General features: G+C 38.7%; 1 protein-coding gene across 1 annotated transcript; it reads left to right on the top strand.

The window, feature by feature from the left end:
• The first annotated feature begins 906 nt into the window (after positions 1-906).
• On the top strand, positions 907-19,827 carry LOC119799176 (renin binding protein). Its single transcript, XM_038308978.1, has 10 exons — positions 907-1,064; positions 1,147-1,222; positions 1,306-1,381; positions 5,442-5,620; positions 7,338-7,562; positions 10,702-10,783; positions 10,889-11,064; positions 11,164-11,295; positions 13,390-13,477; positions 19,284-19,827. Exons 1-10 carry the CDS (start codon positions 964-966, stop codon positions 19,355-19,357), a joined length of 1,209 nt encoding a protein of 402 aa, XP_038164906.1. The 5' UTR covers positions 907-963; the 3' UTR covers positions 19,358-19,827.
• The last annotated feature ends 1,920 nt before the right edge of the window (positions 19,828-21,747 follow it).

Below are 21,747 nucleotides of genomic sequence, written 5' to 3'. Positions count from 1 at the left end.
CCATTCTGCTGGTGTTTGATCGGGAAGGGCCATTCTGAATGGCTGCTACTGTATGAGAGCCCATTTGAATTTATATGTTGCTCTCCACACACTTTGCTTTTAAACACATAAGCTATACATGATCAGAATGGTTGTGGAACAGATATTCAACAACGAGATATTCCAGAAGATATTTCAAAACCTCTCTGTGTTGCTCTCCAGTCTGATATTTTCAAGCCAGGCTAGCTGAGTGTGCATGAACGTTGATGTGAGAGCTTTACCCATACCTGCACACAGAGAGCAGCGCAGCATAGGAACAAAATGACAAACAGTGCATGCAGTGGATTAAAACTTTAACTTGTTGTGCATTTTCCAAAGTAAAGTTCTGCCTCTAACAGTATTAGAAACTTGTGACTTACTTCCTTCTTCAATAGACATGTTCTTCCAAAAAGTCCTGCTGTTTTCCTGTATAGCCACCCTTTGCAAATACTTGCAAACAAAGTGACAGGGGGATGGGGTTGTAGCTGGAGTGGAGGTAGAGAGATGCCAGGCCTGTCACACATCTTGTTATGGTCTACAGACGGTGCACAAAAGTCTACCTAATGGTAAAATTTCACATATTACTTCTTTAGTATTGATATGTGGATGATGGGATCTTCAGATTTTTGCTTCTTTACCTTTGAGCTATAAATGGTGTCTCTAGATTGTTAAACACTAAAGAAACGTAACAATACAGGTGCAAGAAGAAGAAGCTAGTGTTGCAGCATGCCGCTCATTGGATCTTATCTGTTTTACATAGAACAAAAAATTTTTAAGCCAGCTGTTTTTTTTCAAAGTCAAACTCTTTTATAGAAAAATATTTATGCTCCTGTAATTAGAAAAAGGTTGTCTTTTGCTCTTAATTTAATGAAAAAAAATGAACTGAGCAAGAAGGATACCTGCAGCTCTTTTACTGTCCGTGTTCATTTCATTTCAAAGGAAAACATGTCTGTTGTGAAACTGGAAGAGTGTCGACAGCACATCAGGGCACAGCTGGACAGCGTGGTGGAATTCTGGCTCAAATATTCCCACGACACCGAGCACGGGTACGGTATCTACACATCTGTCCTGCTGCTAGTTGTGCTGCTTTCAGCCTGTCTGTGAGGAATGTCTCGGCTCCTATTTTAGAGGCTTCTTCACATGCATCGGGAGGGACGGTAAAGTTTATGATGAACTGAAGTATGTGTGGCTGCAGGGTCGACAGGTATGTCTCTGCAATGACTGTTTGAATGTTAGATCCTGTCGGTGAAATGTCTTTCAGATTGAATATTCAGGATTTTATTTCAGGTGTGGATGTATTGTCGTCTCTATCGAAGCATGGATCGTTTCCGTAGACCCGAAATCCTCGAAGCAGCAAAAGCCGGTGAGTTTGAAGAAGTAGAGAGTCTACTGCTGTGTTTGGTTTGATCAGAACCCCTCATAGCCTGTTCGGGTTCCAAATAAATTCAAGCCTATATGGACTCTGAATAATAATGGCAAATATTTTAAAGGTTAATTCTTTGATTCTGCACCATCATTTGTTCTGATGTTAGAATAAAGACAAAGTAAGAATAAAACCCAGACTTGGGATGGTTCAGGTCAGGCGACTCACTCTTGGTTCATGAAGACCTTGTTTTGCCTTTTTTGGCAGGAATATTCTGACAAACATCTAAGACTCATGTTAGTGCTTTCTGATCTTCTGAACTTCTGCAAGCAGAGACAAGTAAGATTTTACAGTCAGACTAACCAGTTATCTCTCATGTGCCTCAGCCAATTATTGACTACAATGTGATTTTTTTTTTCTTGCACAAGCTGCCAAGTCAACAAGGGAGGAGCATTTCTCTCCTTTCAGAACATTTATGATACATTAAATATGACAGCTAGCCAAAATTCACAATGCTGCTAAGTATAACAGGCTCCTTGTTTCATTTTAGATTTGAATTCAGTTTGCCTGTACAGCACTAAAAAGTGTCTCAAATCACTTTGCCAGATTTGATTGTTATTATCTCAGTCCAGACCAACACAATCAAGATAAAAGGTTAGATTTAGGTCCTGTTTACTGTCCAGTTCGTTCCAAATTCTATTCCTATCACCAGGTTGGTAAAAACGTATCTGTCTGGGGAAGCCCTGCTAATCATGATTTAGTCATTGACATTAGAGTAATGTAGTGTCTGAAAAAAGAAGGAGAGAAAACACGAGAGAGAGAAAACACGAGAGAGAGAAAACACGCTGAGCTTATATATAATAGTTAAATAAATAAGAAAAAAAACTTAATCTGCCCCACTTCTGAAATCAAGATTTCTTCCATGAGAGCACATACAGTTTGTCACAGTCAGAGAAACAGGACTACACTGAAACACATAAACAAAGGTGTTGATGGCAGCAGCACAGCTGATATTTCTCTCCAGGATGGAGTCACAGCCAAACAGGAACAGACCAGATGAAGCTACTATGAGAAAAAGCAGAGAGAGCAGAACGTTAGAGATTGAACTAACAGATTCTGCAGAGTGGGAGAAAAAAGATAGAATGAAGCAGAATGATAAAAAAGGGGCGCCTATGTCCTCCAGCAGTCTAAGCCTATAGCAGCATAACTATAGAGATAGCTCAGGATAACCTGAGCCACTCTAACTATAAGCTTTATCAAAAAGGAAAGTTTTAAGCCTAGACTTAAAAGTAGACAGGGTGTCTGCCTCACGGACTAAAACTGATAGTTGGTTCCACAAGAGAGGAGCCTGATAACTAAAATTTTATATAAAATAACATGCAGAGCAATCCACAAATAAAAAATTATAATATTATGCAATATTAGGCTATGCTTGGCTGATTATTTAATACTTTTGTGTTGTAACATGTAGCCTTATTAATAGGCTAGTTGCTGATTGGGGATAGGTTTATAACAATTAATAATTTAGATAAATTATATTGTCTATTATTAATAGATAGAACTAACTGTAAGATAATTTATATAGACAGTACATAGAACTCCACAAGAAGATTTTTTTTATTTGTGTTTTTTTATTTATGCTCCATCAAAGGTGATGTCAGCTATCTCGTTCAACTGCAGAATGACCTGTCCAACTTCACAACTGATTTTTAACCCCACCCATCAGCACAGTCGCACACCCTAACCCACATTCTAGGCAATGCATTGTTCATCCCAAACATACCTAGTAACCGAGGAGGAAATTAACACATTTGATTCAGGTGGATTGGATTAGGGACATATAAATGCAGGATAAGTTGCGGGATAATGGCCCTCAAGCTTGTAAAAATACTATCCCTTATCAGTCTGATCTATAGCGTTGCCTAAAGTTAATTTATTTATGGGTTTTTTTCTGTCTGCCAGACTTTCTTTTAATCTTTTCAAGCAGTTTTCCTTTTGATCTTTGGTTGCCCAATATGTTTTAGTCCATTTACTGCTAATTTCTTGAGCCATTCTGAGTCATCCATCTAGACATAAAGTGTCTTAAACAAAGGAGGTTATCCAGTGCTATTTTGATTTTAAATAATTTGCAAATAAATTAAAATAAATGATATTTTTACCCAATTTATTTTGCTGAAACAATGAAAAATAACACACATATTAGAGTTTGTCTGACTTCTAAAAATGTACTACTGATGATAGTTCTAAACACATGAAAGAAATATACAATGAAAATCTAATAGAACAATTTTGATTATTGTTCATTCTGGAAAATAATTAGCTTTCAATTTTTGAGTAGAAATTTCAAATAGTTGGTGAATATTACATTGTTGTATCACCCTTCAGCTCTGACCTTTTAAGCTCCCTCAGGTTTGTGCCACAGATGCTGACAGGCTGCTTTGTAAACTTTGATGATTAATGGTGGTCATGTGTTTGCTCTGTTGTTAGTGATAATCATTACCTAGAAACAGCCAAGAGCTCCATGTTGGCTCATCTGACACAGACTGATTTATATAGTGATGTTAGTTCAGAGAATAAAACTTTCAGTGGTAACTTAACTGCAGTACCTGTACGATATTAGAAGAGGCATTTAAACATGCTGTTTTGACTCCAGTTGAACTGTAATATAACATAATATATTATATTATCTATTTAAAAAAAAGAAGAAAATTAAATGAACTACAGTTGGATCTCACCATCCAAAAATAAAGAATACATGGTGTTTAAGCAGCACATCGACAGAATAAAATATTTGTATAAGCCTTCGTTTGATTAAAGTTTCCATTCTGCCAGCCAGCCCTTCTCAGTATAAGAATGCCTTTAGTCATCATCTTCCACTTCACCCGGAACAGGGTCGGGGGGGGCAGCAGTCTCGGCAGAGATTTGTAGAATTCCCTCTAAGCAGACACCTCCTCCAGTATAAGAACATCAAATATTATTCTACCTTTAATGTGACATTAGCTGCCTTTCCATTACCCATCAAATTGTGAAAATTGTAATTATGAAAAATGAATTTGCAAAAATTGAAAAACTGCAATTTCGAAAAAACACTTTTTTTTTAATAAAAAGTTTTGATGCATTACAAGTCACGTAATCTACAACTGGATCTTGTAGCCTTGTAATAGGAGGAAGAAGTAGTGGGAGGATAATGGGGAAAAAACTGTGTGGAAAAACCTATTCTAATGAGGATTTTGATGAGCTCCTCATTCTAATCATAGAACATTTTTAGGAGAAGAGATGAATCATTTTGTGCACTTTAAAGCAGCCACATTAGCTTGGTTTACCAGCAAAGGTTCTCCCCAATAAAAAGAAAAACATTGTAAACACTAAATGGCTACATAGGGACAAAACAGAAGAAAACACTTTTATTTTCTTTTATCTTACCAGTGATCCATTCAGTTCAGCTCAGTTTGTGTGTTTATGTGCTCCATCAGCCTAAGACTATAGCAGCATAAATACAGAGATAGCTCCACTAATCAGCTAAATTGAAATGAACAAGGTCTAATGACATAGCATCAATAAAAAGACAGCTACATTTGGGGGATTTTCGTTTAGATTTTTTAATATATCCTTGACATAAACTGACAAATATATATAAAAAATAAATTTCTTACAAAAAATAAAAATATTACTTGAGGCGAGGCCCCCTATTAGCTTGAGGTCCTGTTCAGTTGCAAGGTTTTCACAGCCGATGCAAAGGATCTGGATTCAAGTGACAACGAGTACTCTTTGAAAATCAAGAAATGCACATGCACAGGAGAAACATGCTACTTCTATGAAGAAAAACCAGGAATCAAACCTGGAAGATGTTTTTGTGAGGGCACCATTAAAAAGCAAACCATTTAAAGATTAGTTTAAGTATTCCTCAGCTTTTCTTTACCAAATTAATCTGCAAATCACACATACACATAAACAAAGCCATGAGTTTATGTAATTATGTCTGAAAAAGATATTTGATCAATGGTTCTAAATGTTGTCTTATGTGAAATACTAATGCCACATTGATGTGTTTACTTCTTAGGAGGAGCCTTCCTCAGAAAGTTTGCTCGTGTTTCCAACAACGGAAATCAGTGGAAATGTGCTTTTTGTTTGACAAGAGATGGAAAACCCACCAAGGTTCAGAGGACCATATTCAGTGAGTGTTTCTATGTAATGGCCATGGACGAACTGAGCAGGGTCACTGGTGATGAGGAAATGCAGGTATGAATACATTTCTGTCAATCTGGTTAAATCATTAACTGATATTTTAGCTATTTATTGATTTATTGAAATGTAAATTTGCTTTCTTTGTTAATTGTTTATCTTTAGAACTAGGAGTCAAGGTAGTTTATTTGTGAAGCGATTGAAAAACGGCCATCTAAGGTGCTTTGAGGAACACCATAGTTAAGGAATGCTTCACCTTGTTGTACCGAAGAGGAGCATTATTTGGAAAATATTAATTCAAATTTGCACCATTTCTTTTTTCTAAATTGAATGCCATTGTTGATTTTTCTGATCAGAGCTGTGTATCTGTGCTGCTCGTTTAGATATGAAAAAAAAATAAAGAGTAAAAGTGAAGTTCTTAAATCACAAGGTCAGAAGGCAAGTTGTAGCAGCTTTGCTTATTTCTCTGCTGTTATGTAACTTAAGAAAATCTGAAAAAAAATACTTTGTAATTCAACAAAATAATGAATCATATTTATTTCAAAAGGTAAAATTTTTCCATCAAAAAAACAAACATACAAAAGTTGGGACTTCAATAAAGATAGATTGTGTAGTTAAGCTGGAAAATAGTTTGCTCTACCTATATCCGATACCAGTGCCTGGAAAAAGCAAAGCATTAAAAACCTGATGTGAAGGTTTCTGTAGTTAGGAACAGTATTATTCTTCCCTTCCAGTAGATCAAGGTCTACTGTAGTCTTGTCATTTTTCTGTATGTTTCCATTTAATAGTTATACTAACACAGTTAGAGTCAGGGCTCTGAATGGGATCTGTTAGAGTCTCTGTGGAGGGAGATGCAGATTGTAACCTCACCCGCAACCTTAATTCTTGTGACATATGTGGGTTCACAAACACACCAGAGTCCATCTTGTTCTGCTTCCACTTTAAACTTTTGAGACTGACCCCAATCAGTTCAGCTAATCATGTTGCAGTGTTTTGGTTTAGGGCAGGACATATAGCTGTGACAAAAGCAAGAGCTGCCGAGCCTTCAGCTCAACCAAAATAAACACGGCAGCACAGGAGGACATATGCGAAGCTGCTTCTGTCACATCTGTTTTGTCATATTCTATAATTTCACTTTTAAAAGAGGTGTCTGCTGTTTAATATGTTACCCTGATTGGCCATAACCAAGGTTTAGTAGGCGGCAGGATTTCCAACTCTGTCAAAATGAAATAAGGGACACTGTCTCCCACCCTACCGACATTATCAATTTATGTTTCCCCTTTACTTTGGTTGTGAATTGATTTTGCAAACATTTAAACTAAGCCTGAATTAAATTAGACACCTAATTCTATATCTTAATATGGGACACTTCTCTTTTTTATAAGGGACAGTCGGCAACCCTATTAGGTGTCGCTTCCCCCATAAGATCAAAAGGTTCTAATGTCTTTCCTTTACTCAAAGAGATTCTGCAGAGTATCCCAGAATAATGATGGGTTGAACTAAAGTGGAGTGCTTCTTTAATCTGACTTGACAGGTTAGATGCAGATTAGGATCATTGCAAGTGGCCATCCAACCCCAAAGACTTACCTCTTCATTAAAAACAAACAAATAAAAATGCCAGAGAAAATGTATATTACTGATAAAAGATACTTCATTTATGGTATATTATATATTCGACATTAAATTTAGATCATACATTTTTTTTTTTTTTTTTTTAAGAGTCTGTAGCAGTTTTTTGATGATCAAATAGTCTTTCTGCTGTGGTGTGTTTTAGCTGGAGGCTGAGCAGATGATGGAGCAGCTGATCTACTGGGTCCGAGAGGATTCGTCAGGTCTTGGACGGCCCCAGCTTCCAGGAGATGTTCCCACTAACAGCATGGCGGTTCCCATGATGCTGCTGTGTCTTGTCCAGCAGCTGTCTGAAGGCCGTCTGGAGACAGGGAGGAAGTATGCAGAGCTGGGAAGCTGGTGTGTGAGTCAGATTCAACAACACATCCAGGTGTGTCTCCAGTTAACGTTTTACCTCTAATGCTGCGTTCACACCGGACGCAGCTGGCGCGACAGAAGCAGCGAGTTTACATGCAAAGTCAATGGTTGACGCGTGTCAAGGCGCAGCAAAAGGTCCTGCGGCGCGTTTTGAGCAGCAGGCGCAGCGCGTCTGAGCAGCTGAAGCAGCGCGTCGGGCGCGTTTAAGCATCTGACGCGCGTGACGCGCCGCAAACGCGCTGCTGCTCGAGATGGAAAAATTGAATTTTTGCTGCTCGACGCGCCGCGTCAACCAATCAGAGAAGCTGATCTGGGAGCTGGCAGGGAGAGAGACACAGCGCTGATGACATTGACCGCTATGATCACTCCTCTTAAACAGTTTATTAACGCATAATTAGCTTAAAATGCATACATCTGCCGGCAGAATATTTTCGCTTTTATTATTCTGGTGCCTGCAGATCGGATTATTTAGATGAAAAACACCTACCAGCCGCTGCGGTGAACTGCGAGGAGGCGACCCGGCCAGAGGCTGCTGTTGAAGGGATTCCTTCTGTCGGCGCACCGCTGGTATGTGGGGGTCTGAGCGGCTCCGACAGAAATAACATTGGGAGGCAGGATTGTAATCTGGATGAACTGACTGCACTGATTAAGTTTTCAGGTGTATTTTCTCACTTAAAAACATATTAAAACTACTTTATTCCCACTGATCACAGCAAATATAGCTGCAAGGCAAAGAAAGGTTAGAGTAGCTCCGCCCAACGCGTGTCAGACACACTTTTGCACCATGCAGCCAGTGCAGGAAAGCTGCTTCAGCCGCGCGTCAGAACTAACTGGTACAAGCAGCAAAAAGGAAGCAGCAGACGCGATTTTGCTGCTTTTGCTGCGTCCGGTCTGAACGTAGCATAAAACACACTAAATGGTCCATAGAACCCTGGGCTAGTTTAGTATCTTCTTTACCAGAGAAGGTAAAGAAAATGCATTCAGATGATGTTTCTGTAAATTTAAATGAAATTTTATATTGTTTCTTTTAACATTAGATGGTAACCCCTGCTTAAATGTTTCTTCTCAAAAAATTCAATTTTTTTAACCCTTAGAAGTAAACCATGCGAAATACATTTCTTCACTTTAGGATGTATTTAATTTAACATGTTTTACAGTAATCAATCTTATTGAATCAATGTGGTTTTGTTTGGAGATATTCTGTGCTGTTGGTATCTTACCAGCAGCAGACAGCACTCAGAGCGACCAGAGTGTGGAGAATCAGGACTTCACTATGATCTGGAAGTAAAGCTAACAGCTGCTCAGAGCCTTCAGTAGCAACAACAAAATGACAGCCTGGTGTGAACTGAGAAGGGGTAAAATGATCGTATACGACTAACGTTCATATCTTTTTTAATGTTTCGACAGCTGAGTGTTACTGGTTAGAATAGAAAACTGTTCTTTAACCTAATCAAACCTAAACATCTTATCAGAATGCATCATGTGTCGTGCCAAAGTTCATGGGTGTCAGAGCAAACTTTCAGCATCATACCCGATACAATTTTGCATTCTTGGTAGATTATAACACAACAAAGAGTTTTTCTGTTGTCTTTTTTTTTTTTTATTACTGTTCCAGTAAAATATGTATCCTAAAGGGGGCCACTCTAGGCTCAGAGGTTTTGGGGTGGTGTCAGACAGCTGTCTGGTCAGACAAGATTAATTTAACCATTTTCTACACATATTTTTTAAACTTGTTCAGTGTGATTTGTTAATAACTGGCTCCATCATTCAGTAATGCATCAAATCTGAGACTTAGTAAATCATAAAAAGGATTTTAAATTCAAATACCTAGAAAAAAAAAAAAAACGATTTACTAATGATTCAGTAAATGTAAATATTGATATTGAGTTGTAGTTTTAAAGATAATAAAACAAACCATTCTAACTACATTAGAGCACCTCGCTGATGAACATTTCACCAACACACCATCAATAGGTGCAGAAATCTGACTGAACATTTCAGAAAGGACCTTAATGCATTGTTTTCCTCAAACTGTTGGTCAACATTTTCATTAAGGAGCTCCATCACACTTGTTTATTATTTGATTGTTTATTGCCAAGTAGCATCTTATTGCTGGTCCTTTCTAATCAGAAAAAAAAAAACGTGCAGAAATCATGCCATTACATACAGTTTGGTTAAGAACGTTAAGTTAAGCACGTTAAGTTAAGCACGTTGATATGAGGATGCTTTTAAATTTCCTCATAACTTTATTCAAAAATGAAATAAAAATGTCAAATAAAACCTGTACCTGTCCAGGGTGTACCCCGTTGACTGCTGGAGATAGCCACCAGCACCCCTCGCGACCCCACTCGGGACAAGCGTGTCAGATAATGGATAGATGGATGGATGAAATAAAACCTGTTGCTTTTTTCTCAAAGTGCTGGAGGTCGTGATTTTTACTTTAGTTTTCTGTATAAATATCTTTGGTCATTCATTATAATTGTATTTATAGACAGTTGGCACATAGGAAACCAACAAATACTGGCCCCCACCAAACCGCCCCAAAAACAGGTCAGATTAGAAATAATGAAAAGCTTCTAAATTCAATTCAATTCAATTCAGTTTATTTATATAGCGCCAAATTCACAACACATGTCATCTCACGGCACTTTACAGTTCAACAGATCATACAGTCAAATTGCTACAAAGTTTTCTTTCTAAGGAAAACCAGTTGATTGCATTGACTCATTGACTCAAATGCAATCCCTCACACTAAGCATGCTTGTAGCGACAGTGGAGAGGAAAAACTCCCTTTTAATAGGAAGAAACCTCCAGCAGAACCAGGCTCAGTGTGAGCGGCCATCTGCCGAGGCCGACTGGGGATCAAGGAGACAGAAGCAGAGATACAAAAAGCAGCTTTAAAGGCGGCCCCGTCCAGGAAACACACAGGCAGACGAGCTCCGAGCCAGCTAAAGTGGAAATAATTTTTGAAAACCTGGTAGCTTCGATATGTCAAGGAAGTCAGACTGGTTGAAATGGGAATGAGGGATGAGTGAAGTCTTGTGGTTTTGGTTTATGTCAGATTCAGGAACTTGAAGCTTCAGTTTCATCAAGTTAAAACCTTCAGGCCTTTTATTGCGTGTGTGAACCTTCTCCCCTGTAACCCTGCACAGAGAGATGGCACGGCAATCTTAGAGAATGTGTCATTGGCTGGGGCAGAGCTGCCTGGATGTCTGGGACGGCTGCAGAACCCAGGTAACACTCAGAGTCAGCAGACAAGCAGCTTTTAGGCTCCTAGCTGCTTGTTTAACTTTTTCCACTGCTGTTTTTTTCTCTACTCGCTTCCCTCTGCTGACTCAGGCCATGCCCTGGAAGCAGGCTGGTTCCTGCTGCAGTATGCAACACAGAACCATAACAAGGAAATCCAGAGAACTGCTATTGAAAAGTTTGTGCAGCTTCCTTATGAGAGTGGCTGGGATGAAGAGTATGGTGGCCTGTTCTACTTTCTGGATGTGGATGGTCACTGCCCCACTCAGGTCTGTATACAAGAACTAGCATCTTCTCTGCACTTTGAATTTCACATAATGGTTAAGTACCTAAAAGGTGTGAGATTTGACTTTTGTTTGTGTGAGCAGCTGGAGTGGAGCATGAAGCTGTGGTGGCCGCACAGCGAGGCTCTGGTTGCCTTCCTCATGGCCTACAGTCAGACCAAGCAGCCCAAACTGCTGGAGAGATTCTTCAAGGTCTATGAGTACACCTTTAGCCATGTGAGTATGGCTCTGTGGATTTAACAGAACTTAGTTGTTCCAAAACCATCAGACCCAAATAAACTGAATTATCTAAATAATTAGTCGCTTTTAAAAATGGTACATTATATTAAAAAAAAAGTGTGCTTGAAAGCTGCCCACAAAACTATTACAATGTTAAGGAAGCCTCGGTTTTTTCTCATTAGAGAACTTTTCTTGTTTACAAACGATAGACTAAAACATGAAATATGTCAGAGTTTCTTTTAAAGTATTATAACTATAAACAAACTTCAGAAGGTTTAGGGTTGGTGGATGTTGTTGTGGACCCAAATGCAGGCTAGAGGAGGCAGAGATCGTTCTTGCAGTTTTAATTGTGAATAAGATAGTACAAAAACATAAATAACAGGCTGGGAACTCAGGGATTAAAAACAAGAGAAGCTCAGGAGAAACGTACAAGAAGAAATGCAGATAATCCAGCAGAGGAACTGCAGAGGAGGAGTATATCTGAGAGACAGAACAATTGTGGAGTAATCGGCTAATTGGGAGCAGGTGTGGACAGAAGCAGCTAGAAAGGAGGTAAGGGGAAAGGAAAGGGGCACCAGGGGGTGACAAAGAGTAACCAGGGAAAACAGGGTTTTAACTGTAACTAAAAAAAAACTTAAATAAGGCTAAAGGGGAATAAAACTAATGACTACAAAATAAGAAATAACCAAGGGGAAAACTAGAGGATAAGAGAAGGGACCTGAGATAACTGAAGCAATGGAGACTATAACCTAGAGATAGAAGAAAGAATATTAACTAAATTAGACTAAGGAATGAATAATAGCGGAAATGCTGAAAGATAACAAGGAAGAGTAAAACCAAGAACTCAAAAATGATATAGATCTTGACAATACAGAATAACTTAGAATAAAGTATAACTGAGAATCCAAAATTAAAACCTACACAGAACCAAAATGTCCAGGATGGCAGGTCATGACAGTAATACTGCTTAAAATCAGCAGATATAGCAGATTGTTCTTTTTCAGGTTGGGTTTTGTAAGATATTTAAATCAGGAAGTTAGAACCTTCAATTAGTCTTAACCCGAGTGTTTTTTTAAACTAGAAAGGAGACAGAGAATTCCTGCGCATAAGGATGAAAAGGCTAAATACTTTGTTATATTATACACTTCGGCATTTAATGCTAGTAGAACAACAACAAACCTGAGCCACTCTAACTATAAGCTTTATCAAAAAGGAAAGTTTTAAGCCTAGCCTTAAAAGTAGACAGGGTGTCTGCCTCACGGAATAAAACTAAAACTGGAGCCTTATAAATAAAAGATCTGCCTCCCATTTTTCTTTTAGAAATTCTAGGAACCACTAGTAAACTTGCAGATTGAGAGCGAAGTGCTCTGTTAGGAACATAAGGTACAATCAGATCTCTGATATCAGATGGAGCTTGGCCATTTAAGGCTTTATATGTGAGAAGGAGGATTTTAAATTCTATTCTGGATTTAACAGGAAGCCAATGAAGAGAAGCCAGGATAGGAGAGATATGATCTCACTCTGAGTGTCATTTCAGATTTGTCTTTCATCATACCAAATTTCTTAGGTGATTTAAGATTGTGAGGTCTCAATTGTACTTCTAATGTATTTAGGGAGAAGCTACACAGAGAACAAACCCTGTGATGTCACTGCTTAGTGTCCTACAACATGGTGGCGCCCTTCCAGAAAATTTATAAAACAAGGCTATGCTTTTTTTTCTTTTAAATATATAATTTTCACATTTGTAATATAATTTTTTAATAATAGTAAGAAGCAAACTCGTGAAATAAGTTAGTTTGGTTATTTGTTTCACTTCCACTTTAACTCCTTAAAACTAAAATATTAGTCTATACTAATAGTTATGAACATTTATATGGGATCTGATGAAGTTACCCTTATTATGAAAATAAATCTTTAAACACCACAATTGTGAAAAAAGAACCTTCTTAGCATAAATCCATATGATGTTTCACATAAACGCTTTGAACCCTTTTTGAAACTTTGATGTTAAATTTTGAACATGGACAATGAATGTTGTGACTTTCAATAAACTGTCAGCATCATGTGATGGTTAGTTTTGTCTGTTTGCAGTTTCCTGACTCTAATAGTGTTGAGTGGTTTGGCTATCTGACACAAGAAGGGAAAGTAGCTTTGGATTTTAAAGGAGGACCCTTTAAAGGTAAGCACAAATGTTGTTTAAAGGAACTAGAGTTAGGATGAGGAAATGAGACTCACGAGTGACATGAATGGCGCTGTGGCTAACTGTGGCAACCAGCTAAGTCGGCTCAGGAGGGGGCAGAAATGTGGACAGGCCGAATTCACAGCATTGCATGGCTAAAGCTGTAATACTGTTTCCTACATGATGGTTTACTTCTAATATCTTCATATTTTATGAAAGCAACAAGCACCTTGTCAAGCAAGTCTTCTACTACTGACCATGACTTCATGTATCAAAGCTGCTGGAGGTATTCATGCAGCATCAATTAACGTCGCATCTGTAGGATTTTACGGCAAATTTGTCTCCTGAATTGCAGCGTATTATGCAGCACACAGCCTATTTAAAGGAATGGAGAGAAATGTGGATGGGCTCACACTGAGAAGAAAGTCTAAAGACATGCCAGTTAAATCTGATTCTGATGGGAGAAACACATATCAAACAATACAGTGATCGTATCAACCTTGATAACTCTTTTTTTTAACAGTTAATAATGTACAGCGGCTTGTATAGACCCCATGGTGAAAGCTTAAATGTTTGGAAAGCTGTGGACCTGGGTTCAAAACCCAGGTTGGTATCCCAGTATTGTCAGGCAGGGCATCTGGCATAAAAAAAATGAACAAATAGAAGAAATGGTGTGCGTGTGGTTAACACAAAGCTCTTTTCTTGCACAGTTTCTTCTAACAACAATCTAGAGATCCTAATCATTAAAAAAAAATATTCAATTTAAGACCAGGTTTTGCAGCACCTCATTTCTCAGTCTTTTTATTTATAGAAGAAGGCATTTTAAAATACAAGCAAAGTAACACCGAAATACAAGCAAATTCTAGAATTGAATTGCTCAACATGGTTTCATTTTAGAGTATCTAGACTACAGAGTTTAGTCTCCGTAGTCCACATATTGAAATGTTTACAGTAAGTAACTATACATATTTTTACCCAGAGTTTACAAGTGTTATGTTGGAAACAGTTTGCTGTTGCATGTGATGTCATCAGCTCAGGTGCTGATAAGAGAGGCAAAATTACCTCATACATCTGTGGCAATGACTGGTGTTTTTAAATTAGTCACACCTTCCAACTTTACAACCCTTTGTGGCCAGATAAAAAAGAAACAACTTTGGACTTGTTTTATACAAATGTCAAGAACTCTTTAAAGTAAGTCTTGGCATCTTAGCAACCCGCAATAAAGAAAGCTCTGAGAAGACGGTCATAGGAAGCTAGGCAATATTAATTTTAGGCCACATACTGAGATGCACTGATCCAGCCACATGGAGAGGCCACCAATCCCATGACCAGATGGGTGACTGATCACATAAATTACTGTGTAGATAACATCAACCCTGTTAGAACAATTAGATACTTCCCCAGTAATAAATCCTGGATCACCAATAATCCAAACACAGTGCTAAACAAGTAAAAAGCACCTTTAGGGAAGGAGAGAGGTAGTTGTTGAAAATTATACAGAAGCAACTTAAAGTCAAGAAAACAAACAAAAAGGAGGCATGTAAGAATGAACTGCAGAGCAAGCTACACTAGAGCAGTATATTAGAGATGTATGTTCAGAGAAGTTGATCACATGCTTCAATCAGAATGAAAATCAGACATAAGTCTGGACAGAGCCAGGGAATTAAACACATTCTTTATCAGGTAGGGAATATGCTGACCTAGCCACTAGTGAAGGTGCAAATATACACTCAGGTGAGCTTACCTCATTCAGAATAAATTGATCCTAAGCATTTCTATGCCTGCTATCACAGCCATTTAGTTCTGGTTTGTTTAATTCAATTCAATTCAGTTTATTTATACAGCGCCAAATTCACAACACATGTCATCTCAAGGCACTTTACAGTTCAACCAGATCATACAGTCAAATCGATACAAAGTTTTCTATCTAAGGAAAACCAGTTGATTGCATTGACTCATTGACTCAAATACAATCCCTCACACTAAGCATGCTTGTAGCGACAGTGGAGAGGAAAAACTCCCTTTTAACTGGAAGAAACCTCCAGCAGAACCAGGCTCAGTGTGAGCGGCCATCTGCTGAGGCCGACTGGGGTTCAAAGAGACAGAAGCAGAGATACAAAAAGCAGCTGTAAAAGGCGGCCCCGTCCAGGAAACACACAGCCAGGCAGACAAGCTCCAAGGCAGCTCCCATGCCAGAGGACGAAGAGAGCACATCCACTCAGTCACGGTCAGAGAAACAGGACCACACTGGAAAACAGGCCGATCTCCAACATCTATAAACAAGGGTGTTGATGGAAGCAGCACAGCTGATGTTTCTCTCCAGGATGACGTCACAGCCAAACAGGAACAGACGAGGCAAAGCTACTCTGAGGAAAAGCAGAGAGAGCAGAAGGTTAGAGATTGAACTAACAGATTCTGCAGAATAGGAGAACAGAGAGAGAATGAAGCAGAATGATGAAATGGGGGTCCCTATGTCCTCCAAAAGTCTAAGCCTATAGCAGCATAACTATAGAGATAGCTCAGGATAACCTGAGCCACTCTAACTATAAGCGTTATCAAAAAGGAAAGTTTTAAGCCTAGCCTTAAAAGTAGACAGGGTGTCTGCCTCACAGACTAAAACTGGTAGTTGGTTCCACAGGAGAGGAGCCTGATAACTAAAAGATCTGCCTCCCATTCTACTTTTAGAAATTCTAGGAACCACTAGTAAACCTGCAGATTGAGAGCGAAGTGCTCTGTTAGGAACATAAGGAACAATCAGATCTCTGATATCAGATGGAGCTTGGCCATTTAAGGCTTTATATGTGAGAAGGAGGATTTTAAATTCTATTCTTGATTTAACAGGAAGCCAATGAAGAGAAGCCAGGATAGGAGAGATATGATCTCTCTTTTTCATTTTCATTAGAACTCTGGCTGCAGCATTTTGGATCAGCTGAAGGCTTTTAACTACAGTTTGTGGACTTCATCCAGATTTTTATGTCTTCAAGACATGCCTGTAATCTATGTAATGGGTTAGCTTCATCTGGATTTATAGACAGATATAGCTGGGTATCATCAGCATAACAGTGGAAATTAATCCCATGCTGTCTAATAATTCTACCAATTGGGAGCATGTATAAAGTAAAGAGAATTGGTCCTAGCACTGATCCCTGTGGTACTCCACAGGTAACCTTTGAGCGTGTTGAAGATCTATCATTAACATGAACAAACTGAATTCGATCAGATAGATAAGATTTAAATAAGATTTAAACCAGTCTAGTGCTGTTCCTTTAATTCCAACAAAATATTCAAGTCTTTCTAAAAGAATATTATGGTCAACTGTATCAAATGCAGCACTAAGATCCAACAGGACGAGCACAGATACAAGTCCATTATCTGAGGCCATGAGAATATAATTAGTGACTTTCACCAGAGCTGTTTCAGTGCTATGATGAGCTCTAAAGCCAGACTGAAACTCTTCAAAAAGTTAATTATGGTGTAAGTGATTGCAAACTTGTTTGGCAACTACTTTCTCAAGAATTTTGGATAAGAAAGGAAGATTGGATATAGGTCTATAATTGACCAAGTCATCCGGGTCAAGAGACGGTTTCTTAAGCAGAGGTTTAATTACAGCAACCTTAAAAGCTTTAGGTACATATCCCTGTAACAGAGATAGATTAATCACATCTAAAATGGAGGAGGAGATCAAAGGGAATACCTCCTTAAATAACCTGGTTGGAACTGGATCTACCATACAAGTTGAAGGCTTAGACGAAGACAATAATTTTGCTAATTCAGAAAGGTCAACTGGATCAAAGCAGTCTAAACCCGGTTCAGATTCCATGACTACCTCAGGTACAATCGCGGATAGAGGAGTGCTTATGATCTTATTTTTAATAAGATCAATCTTATTTATAAAGAATCCCATAAAATCATTGCTGCTAAGAGCAGGTGGAATGGACGGTTCAACAGAGCTATGGCTCTGGGTGAGTTTGGCAACTGTATTAAAAAGAAATCTAGGATTATTCTTATTCTCCTCTATTAATGAGGAGAAGTATGCTTCTCTTGCTTTACAAAGGGTCCTCTTATACAGCAGTAAACCATTTTTCCAGACTAGGAAGGACTCCCGCAGGCCTGTGGAGCGATATTTTCTCTCCAGTTTCCTACCATTTTGCTTCAAAGTACGCAGCTCTGCATTAAACCAAGGAGCAAGCTTTCTATTTTTAACGGTTTTCATTTTCAAAGGAGCTGCGTTGTCTAAGGCAATACGCAGAGAACTAGCAACCCCATCAACAAAATCATCAACCTGTGAAGGGGAATAAGCTAAGCTTTTGCACTCTGCAGCACTGCTCAGCGACACAGAGGAGAGAGAAAGTGAAGCAGATTCTTCAAAATTTATAACTGCACTATCTGATAAAGATCTACTAAAATTGAACCTTCTTTTGGGGGAGGAGAACTCTGTTAAAGTAATCCTGAAGGTTATTAGAAAGTGGTCAGAGAGGACAGGGTTGTGAGGAAATACTGTTATTTCTTCACATTCTATGCCGTATGTCAGCACAAGATCCAAAATATGAAGATGAGAATGTGTGGGACTATTCACATGTTGAACAAAGCCAATAGTGTCTAAGATAGCATTAAAGGCTGCTCTTAAGCTATCGCCTTCAATGTCAGCATGGATGTTAAAATCTCCCACTATGATGACCCTGTCAGTATTTAATACCAAATCAGAAAGGAACTCTGAAAACTCATCTAAAAATTCAGAGTAAGGACCTGGTGGACGATACAAAGTTACAAAAAGAAGAGGTTTTCTTGCCTTGAAATTTGGATCAAGGAAATTAAGGGTTAAATGTTCAAAAGAGTTGTAGGTATTAATTGTTTTGGGAGTAATCAGTAAGTCAGACTGGAAGATTGTTGCTACTCCTCCTCCTCGCCCAGAACTTCTGGGTATGTGAAAATTTAAATAGCTTGAAGGAGTTGCCTCATTTATGCTCACATAATCCTCTTGCTGCAGCCAGGTTTCTGTAAGGCAAAACAAGTCAATGTGATTATCACAAATCAAGTCATTAACTAGTAGACTTTTAGAGGAAAGCGATCTTATGTTAAACAGACCGCATTTAATTGTTTTAACTTTTTCCGCAATTGGAGTTATTTGGATTTTAATTAGATTATCATGATTTACTCCTTTGGGAATCTTTGCTAATTTATTAGATTTTGGTCGTGGGCGAGGCACTGTCTGGATGGAGTAAAGAGTGGGTAACAGTAGAGAAGCTGCAGAGATGTGTGTTAAACTACGTTTACATGACACATTTTATTTAGCTTTTTATTCCAGTTACTTATGTCCATGAACGTTAAAAAAACGTTAAGCTGCTGAACACTTAACACCAGAAAAAATGTAAAAATCCAAAAAGTAGTTAAAAAAAGAAAAAAAAGACTGATATTTCAATGATATAGAAAGACATTAAAGGATAACACATGTCCTTTTTAAAACCTTGCTCGATTGCAGCTGCAGTCTTGACTGTTATGGTTACAGAAAAGCTCTGTTGCATTACACACTGTGATATGTCAAAATGTGTTTTTGTATTTTGCCTTACCAGACCGCTGGTAAGCTACAAATTAAAGAGCAACAAGAATGTTCCGCCTAATTTTCCGTGGGTGCAGGAGGGTCCATGCATGGTTTTGTGCCTCAGTGCTGCCCTTTGGACCATACCTATCTTGTTTCAGATTGGATCTCTCTGGTTATAGAAAACCCAATTGCTTACTGAATATTTTTGTATTGATTCCAATTAAAAAGGTTTTCTATCATATTATATGGATGTCCTCTCTCCTCCAGGCTTCTTCCATGTGCCTCGCTGCCTCTACATGTGTGAATCCATCTTGGATGATCTTCTGGCAGAAAAAGACTGAACTTTTCTACACCAGGGGATCTTAGAAACAGAACTTGAATCTGTTGGTTATAACTAGAAACATGTCTAAATTTACACAACTGCCTGTAATAATCATCATTTTCTATCTTAAAAGTCTTTCTATACTGTGAATTTATTATTTTAGTATAATGTTACTCTGTTTATCTGACTTTCGAACACATCCATGATAGAAAGTTGTCATGAAAAATAAGTGTTGCTATCCTTGCAGATACAGTCTGCATATTTTTTAAAGAAATAAAAATACATCTAAATAAAAAGAGAAGCTGTCTGAAAGAGCCAATGGTGAAATTCTGATCATCAATCAAAAACATTAACACACAACAAGTTGACATTGTTTGTTAAATTGTGCCTTTTTCTTAAAAAAAAATTTAAGGTTCTTATCCTACTAACCTAGAGGCAATTTTAGACTTAACATTTCATGTAATCTGAAATAAAATAAGGTATATCTCACATTTCAGTGTTGTTTCTCTTATTTATTACAATTCACCAAATGTTTAATACATTGGAAAATACTCGAACCAGAGCTTCTATACATTAATGGACTATACTCAACTCAGAACAGTTAATTCCTCACTTAAGTCCTAATTAAAGGCACACTATGCAACATTTTTCAGTTAATTAATGTCTTCCATAACGTTATGGATGATTAAATGAGTCATTTCAGGTTGAACAAAGGTATTCTCGGCCGCCCTGGTGGTCTGTGGGGGAAATACTGCACTTGCAACTGCAGGAGCACCGACCCGCACCCACAGGCTCAGAAGTCTCGTGAGAGTCAGTCTTGCTTTACGGCGAGAACTGCTAGACGCCCCCAGTTAAAAGCATGCTCGTTGCTAGCACAGTGGCAATCTTTGTGCAGTTATGCTACGTTCACGCAGCAAAAGCAGCAAAATCGCGTCTGCTGCTTCATTTTTGCTGCTTGTACCAGTTAGTTCTGACGCGCGGCTGAATCAGCTTTACTGCTCTGGCTGCGCGGTGCAAAAGTGTGTCTGACGCGCATTGGGCGGAGCTTCACTATCCTTTCTCTGCCTTGCAGCTATATTTGCTGTGATCAGTGGGAATAAAGTAGTTTTAATATGTGTTTAAGTGAGAAAATACACCTGAAAACGTAATCAGTGCAATCAGTTCATTCAGATTATTATCCTGCCTTCAATATTTTTTCTGTCGGAGCAGCTCAGACCCCCACATACCAGCGGTGCGCCGACAGTAGGAAACCCTTCATCAACAGCCTCTGGCCGGGTTGCCTCCTCGGGGTTCACCGCGGCAGCTGGTAGGTGTTTTTCATCTAAATAATCCAAACTGCATATTCTGCCGGCAGATTTCTGCATTTTAAGTTAATTTAGGCGTAAATAAACTGTTTAAGAGGAGTGATCATCAGCGCTGTGTCTCTCTCCCTGCGTCAGATGCTTAAACTCGCTGCTTCAGCTGCTCAGACGCGCTGCGCCTGCTGCTCAAAACGCGCTGCGGGACCTTTTGCTGCGCCTTGACGCGTGTCAACCATTGACTTTGCATGTAAACTCGCTGCTTCTGTCGCGCCAGCTACGTCCAGTGTGAACGCAGCATTAGTCATTCGCTGCTAAGCTCAAAACAACCGCGCCTGGCTTGACGGAGAAACCAGGAGAACAGCTGTGCATATTTACGACAGTGCACTTTTACTTTCGCCCTCTGGGGGGAGCCTCGCTGGAAAATCAACACCGGTTGCATAGTGTACCTTTAAAAAAAAAAAATACAAAAAAACTGTTTACTGTAGCTCATGTCAATACCCTAAGGGAATGATTCTTTCATGCTACATTAATATTCTAAACATGAATAAACTTTCTTTTAGAATTAACCTGAATTTACTTCTCTCGGCTATTGTATTCTTCCCTATATAGTGATTGGGTTTGTAAAAAGTATTAATAGTATTAAACTATACAATCCAGTTAAATAAAGGAGATAGATGATCTGTCTGTCTGTCTGTCTGTCTGTCTGTCTGTCTGTCTGTCTGTCTGTCTGTCTGTCTGTCTGTCTATCTATCTATCTATCTATCTATCTATCTATCTATCTATCTATCTATCTATCTATCTATCTATCTGATCACGAATACAAGCGGCCAAAATGGGTTTCCTTTGCAGGGTGGCTAGGCACACCCTTCGAGATCGGGTGAGGAGCTCAGATTCCATCATGGCAGCACATGACAGCAGTGGCCTTATACTGCTCTCGACAATTCCACAAAATATGCCTTTTAGAATGCTTCAAACCAGGCATCGATCCTGCATCTACGAGTGCCAACGCCTGCTAGAGCTATAGTCACCAAATTTTCGTTAAAACACAGCCACTCTTGATCGTTTAAAAAGCTGCGGAGTGGTGAGAATGCATGAAAACAAAGTAACG

This window comes from Cyprinodon tularosa, unplaced genomic scaffold (assembly GCF_016077235.1).
Source record: "Cyprinodon tularosa strain WSP-4 unplaced genomic scaffold, ASM1607723v1 ctg652, whole genome shotgun sequence".
NCBI lineage: Eukaryota > Metazoa > Chordata > Actinopteri > Cyprinodontiformes > Cyprinodontidae > Cyprinodon > Cyprinodon tularosa.
This window is presented reverse-complemented; position numbering and strand designations above follow the sequence as displayed.

Bases quoted from the DNA above. Each gene is read 5' to 3' on its own strand.
- LOC119799176 (XM_038308978.1), top strand. From the start codon at position 964: ATGTCTGTTGTGAAACTGGAAGAGTGTCGACAGCACATCAGGGCACAG. The intron at 7,563-10,701 runs GTGTGTCTCCAG...AACCCTGCACAG, and splicing joins AGATTCAACAACACATCCAG to AGAGATGGCACGGCAATCTT. The intron at 10,784-10,888 runs GTAACACTCAGA...CTGCTGACTCAG, and splicing joins GGGACGGCTGCAGAACCCAG to GCCATGCCCTGGAAGCAGGC.